This window comes from Zingiber officinale, chromosome 5A, assembly GCF_018446385.1.
Source record: "Zingiber officinale cultivar Zhangliang chromosome 5A, Zo_v1.1, whole genome shotgun sequence".
Classification (NCBI taxonomy): Eukaryota; Viridiplantae; Streptophyta; class Magnoliopsida; order Zingiberales; family Zingiberaceae; genus Zingiber; species Zingiber officinale.
The window spans coordinates 131,500,863-131,506,451 of record NC_055994.1 but is presented as its reverse complement, the minus strand read 5'-3'; the positions used below and the strand labels follow the sequence as shown (position 1 = coordinate 131,506,451).

The 5,589-nt window shown below is 40.8% G+C and overlaps 1 protein-coding gene across 1 annotated transcript; it reads right to left on the bottom strand.

Annotated features, from left to right (window-relative positions):
• Positions 1 to 3,888: 3,888 nt before the first annotated feature.
• On the bottom strand, positions 3,889 to 5,384 carry LOC121983247 (galactinol synthase 1-like). Its single transcript, XM_042536198.1, has 4 exons — positions 5,000 to 5,384; positions 4,585 to 4,911; positions 4,374 to 4,508; positions 3,889 to 4,302 (listed from the first exon to the last, which is right to left on the bottom strand). Exons 1-4 carry the CDS (start codon positions 5,324 to 5,326, stop codon positions 4,063 to 4,065), a joined length of 1,029 nt encoding a protein of 342 aa, XP_042392132.1. The 5' UTR covers positions 5,327 to 5,384; the 3' UTR covers positions 3,889 to 4,062.
• Between the last annotated feature and the right edge of the window lie 205 nt (positions 5,385 to 5,589).

Here is a 5,589-nt window from a genome sequence, read left to right as displayed (position 1 = left end):
CATTGTTCATGGAATGCACCTTCCAAACCATTAAAGGCGTCTTCCCTATGGTAGATCAACTCCTTAGATGATCTTCTTCGCGTGGGTGATGCTCCAGTCAACCGAAGTTGAGCTCACCAGAATTCAACTCCGGCCTTCTCCTTAAGCAAGCTTCCTTCCCTGCTTCTCATCCCTCAAACATTGTGCATGTCCTTCTCGTCTACCAGTGTATTCTTCCATAGCACCTCGTCCTTTGGATGCACCAAGCCCATCGGCTCTTTTCCTGTATCATCCTTCTCGTTAGCTGCGTCTTTCGCTTAACTTCTTATGTTCCTAAGTTCCTACACACTTAGACACAAGGATCAAATACAACAAGACCTAACTTTAACTTGGTGACCACATCAAAACTACCACGAGATACTTACACTGTGTAGTTGTAGCAGCTACTATATAGTAACTGCTATAATATTATAGCAGCTACTGTGTAGTTGTAGCATCTACTACATAGTAACAGCTACAATGTTGTAGCAGTTATTATTTTATAGCAACTACTGTGTACTTGTAGCAGCTACTACACAATAACTGCTACAACATTGTAGCAACTATTACAAAATACATTATATTGTAGTAGATACTGTGTAGTTGTAGCAGCTATTACATTGTAGTAACTACTATATGGTAGCTTTTACACGTTGTAACAGCTACACCATCTTTAAAAATAATGCTATAGTGATTGTTGTATGCAATCATAGGAGAGAGAAGAGATAATTTAATTTAATTTAAGAGGAAAGAGAGAAAAGTTGTTACATGCAGATGATAAGGATTAAAAAAAATGGATTTTGACTATATTAGATCGCCTATATCGGATGTCGCTCACGGCCGCACATGAGACGTTGAGCAAAATATCCTATATATATATATATATATATATATATATAGGATATTAAAATAATTATGTAGAACTCGGATAGGGTTTTATGTCCATTAGCAAGGTGTGGAACTCAATGATCACATTGCACTTTTTTATATGTATTTCCTAAACTAAAAGATTGATTTCCACATAACAAAAGCATTAATTGTCAAAATTATTCTGATGAAAAAAGTACATTAAGTAAATTTAGATTATAAAATGATCCTAATTAGAAAATTTGACCTAAACTCACCAAAGAATTAATCAAAACATTATCTTGTTGAGAGATTCAAGATAAATGAAATGTATATTAAATTGAATAAAGCCCTCACACATTCCTACAAAGAATTAGCATGGATGAAAAAAATAAACTATACTAAAACAAAGTAAAAGATAAATTCAATTTGTGTCCTCTCTTTTTTAACTTTTTTCTTTCAATATGGACAAATCATTGAACCCAATCCTATGTAAAGCTAAGCAATAGCTAGGTGAAATAAGGAGAGCGAAGACAAATCAAATGTACAATAAATTAAATATGAGTGCCCAAAAATCCACACTAAAACAAAATAAAAGTCTCTCTAAGATAAACTCAACTTATCCTCTCATTTATATATGTTTTTTTTTTTTCATTCTTGCACAAATTATTGAAGTTGAAAAATGACTTTTGCAAAATAATAATAATAATAATCCAATTAAATCTTCTTAAGTCACTTGACCTAAACTTTGTCATTCCAACCTTTTAGGCACCTATAGGTGGAACTCCAATCAAGCCACTTTGACCTACATATAAAATCAATTTACTGATCAATTCAAGCACATTGCATCTTGTTAAGTCATCCAATTTTAAGGTCAAGCCAAGTGACTTGAAATAGACAACTGATGGCCGGTTCAATGCATATGGTCCTTCTTAAGCAATCCAAGTTCAAGCCGAACTAAGTTGCTTGAACGATCGGATTATCCTCTCCAACTTAGTCACACTCAGTCGTCTTAAATCACACAAGCTCAAGGCCTAACCCAATCAATTGGCATGATGTTTGTTTTATCCGATCTATTGTCTTCTCTAAAGCAAGAAATATAGGTTAGAATAGATGGAATTTTTCGAAAAAAAAAACATCCTACCGGGAAATGAAACAAAGAGACCAATTGAATTAGACCCATCTGGGCTGCTGCTGCTGTCACTGGAAGCCCAAATTGAACTGCTAAAATGAATAACTTCCAGTAGGAGTTCAAAGGACATTATCATACTTCTCAGTATGGATGGCAAATAAGCTTAAACATCAACATGATTTGCCCCACAGCACTGAAACGCACTCTTCCTCCCATAATTTTGTTTGTAGCTATTTTTCATAATGGGATATATGTGGATGCTTTGAACACACTCGATGTTTACTGGCAGAGTGAGAAATATATGGAAGCTTTGGAAACACTTCAAATCTTCATAAATAGATATCACCAATGGCGATGTTTCAGCGATTTGATTCTTATATGTGACCTCTGCTGTTCTCCTTTTACGCTATCATTGTGCGGCTGTGCAGCCCAATCAATTGCAATTCTGGACCGCAGCCATGCGTTGTTTTTTATGGTCGAGCATGGCCCTCACACCCCTACTCAACTTAATGGTCAGATATGAAAAATCGATCCCGTAATTCCTTAGAGGCACCTCATAATCATATTTTTACTACCATTATAATCAAGCATAATTATAGTCAAACATAATTTTACTACAATCATAGTCAAGCATGCATAAGTACAGTCAAGCATGCAACAAATTCATTAAATACCGATCCTGTCTTTAAAACGGAGAGGATAACAAACGGGGAACATAGTTCTGTGATTAATTGGAAGTAGATTACTCATCGTCTTACAAAACTAGGGCATAAGCGTTTGCTTGGTCAGAAAAGGGTTTTTAGCGTTGATCCTCCTGTACTCAAATCAGTAGATTACTCACTGTCTTACAAAACTAGGGCATTAGTGTCCGCCTAATCAGAAAAGGGTTCTCAATGTTGGTCCTCCGACGTTCAAGTCAATCCTTCACTCAGTAGAGAAAAATAGCAATAGTAAACAGTAGAGCGTGTAGAATCATAAGATATCGCATAAATTTGTCTATTCATGAAAACCCCCTTTTATAGTGTGACTGTAATGTATGTGCACGCATCTCAAAACGTATATGTATTTTAGGAAAAGATAAGTCAAAAAATATCCCTGACATCTTTCCTTAAGTAGGCACGCAAATTTCTTATGTGAAAGGCTAGAAGCTTTGGACTGTCAGCGGCACAAACTTATAAATGAGTAGGATGAGATATGTAATTGGATCCCCCTTAGACCAACGGGAGGCCGCTCGATGGGGATGAAGGCCAACTTTCCTATTGTCGAAGGGCTACTTTTCATCAGACAAGCCATTACGTTCGGTCAACCGAGACAGTGATATGAGAAATTTATTGTTTCTTAATCTCAATCGTAAGTTTTCCACGGACGATTATCCTGACGACCACGTCCGACCGACATTAGGACCCGTTCGATCAACCATGATCGATGATCGATCGATGTACTTAGACTTCTGAATATCTTGACTTTGATCGATCGATGACCTTAGACTTCTGAGTATATTGACTTTGCCGACGACCGCTCTTTCCTATTTTGAAGAATTTTTGGTGAAACCTATCTTCATCACCGTATGAGATACTTTTTCTATTGTAAAAGCTTTTAATACTTTTCTATTGTAAAAGCGGTTATAAAAGCGAGAACCTAAACTAAATTTGTTGAAATGATTAATTGTTCTTGATATTTTTTTTACGAATTTGAACTTAATACTTGAACTTAATTTTCAAATTATTTAAAAAATTTACAATTTTAAACTCCATTTTAATTGTATTTATTTCATCAATTTTATTTTTATTTATTTATCACGAACATGATTTATTTACGGTTCTAAATATTTATCAACACAACTAAATTTATTGAATTAGCATATTTGAAATTTAAAAGTAGGCCTAGCAACCGATTAAATGCGTTCGGAAATACGACGCCAAATGCATTATTGTGGTGCAAACCAATATTAGTTCCAGCAGATTCACATTAGCCTTAATACACAACAAAACACCGTCGACCCCAATAAAAAAGAGGATTAAGGAAAGATAAAAAACGAGGGCATAAATCATAATAAACACACGTCGTCACGCTGCCGAGGGAGCCGCCACGTAGTTAGCCGCCCCGGCCTTCGACAGCGCCGCGAGCAACGGCGCCTGCTTCAGCCCCTCGTCCACCTCCGTCGTCGCAGCGACCATCACCAAAGCCGTCGGTTTGTAGTCCAGGCTCTCGTCGTTGTATACGCCCCACCATTTCTTCACCAGCGATTTGATGTCCTCCCGATCCATGTTCGCCTCCTTTCCAGTGTACCTCCAGGGCTTCGACCCCTGTGGTTCCATGCCTTCATCAATCGACTGATCGATTAACTCAATTGATTATTTAAAGAGAAGTAGCATACCGCAGCGCAGTAGTGAACCACTTTGACCTTTTCCAGTTCCACATTCTCCGGATGCCTCCAGAGCATCGCCAACACCAGGTTGTAGATCAGAGGGATTGGCTCGTAGATGTCCTCGAAGAACATGTTTAGGAAATCCTGCAACGACGCCTTAATTATCAGTCTCGATACGATAGCCTATAGCCCCGATTTCGATTAAGAAACCAGTTAAAACCTGCTCTGCAAAGGGGGTGGGAGGTGTGATCTTGAGGGTGGCGAGCAGAGACTCGCAGGTGGCGAGGCTGGGCTCGTGCACGAACATGCCGGCGTTGAAATAGAGGGAGGGCGGCGGCCGCCCGAGCTCTCGGGCAGGCCATGCCACCTTGTCGGGGCACTGCTGGCAGTAGCCGATCTCGTACTGCGGCGTGTGGCTCCACGTCTTCTCGCAGAAGCAATCCATCACCGCGTAGAAGCGGCCGTCGGGCAGATCGAACAGGTAATCGATGTTCTCGTACACCTGAATGTCCGCGTCCAGGTACACGATCTTCTTGTACTCCACGAACTGCCCGACGCACGGCGCCATTGACGATCAACTCCCATAATCCCAAACGAAGAAAACAGAGCTAGAGGTTAATAAATTAATTAATTACCTCCCAGATGCGGAGCTTGGAGTAGTTGATGACGTAATACGCCATGGCGAACTGGGTCTGGCTCTCCGGCGGGTAAACCGGCTCGATCGCACGCACGATGCAGCCCTGAGAGACGAGGAGACGGCGGTGGCTCTCCGGCACGTCGGGGAGCATGGCCACAACCAACGGGTACGCGGATCCTACCTTCCTCAACCCCTTTGCCAGTCCCACAACGCCCTTCACGTAATCGCCGTCTCCGGCCAGGAACGTCACGTACGCCGCCGCCGTCATCGGCGCCTGTTTCATCTTCCCGAGAGGCGACACCTTATCAACTATCTCCCCCGCCATCGCCCGCACCTTCGAAAGAAGAAGACCGAAAGAAGAGCTATCACGATTCGAGAATCGTCTCTGTGAGAAGGGAGGGGATCCGGGGTTGCCTAAATAGGCGGGAGAGGCGATGGAGAATGGAAAGCATTAAAGAGGATCACGGGTGGCTTAGCGCCACGTGTCTAGCCATGGAGATCGAACGGATGAGTAGGACGCCAATGGAAGCTTCTCGATAGGTAATATCCATTTAGGGAAACTGGAAATTAAAAGAAGACACCAGATCT

Coding starts and splice junctions, on each gene's coding strand:
- LOC121983247 (XM_042536198.1), bottom strand. CDS start 5,326: ATGGCGGGGGAGATAGTTGATAAGGTGTCGCCTCTCGGGAAGATGAAA. Junction 4,912..4,999: donor CCAAGCTCCGCATCTGGGAG/GTAATTAATTAA, acceptor TGCGTCGGGCAG/TTCGTGGAGTACAAGAAGAT. Junction 4,509..4,584: donor CCACCCCCTTTGCAGAGCAG/GTTTTAACTGGT, acceptor GCGTCGTTGCAG/GATTTCCTAAACATGTTCTT.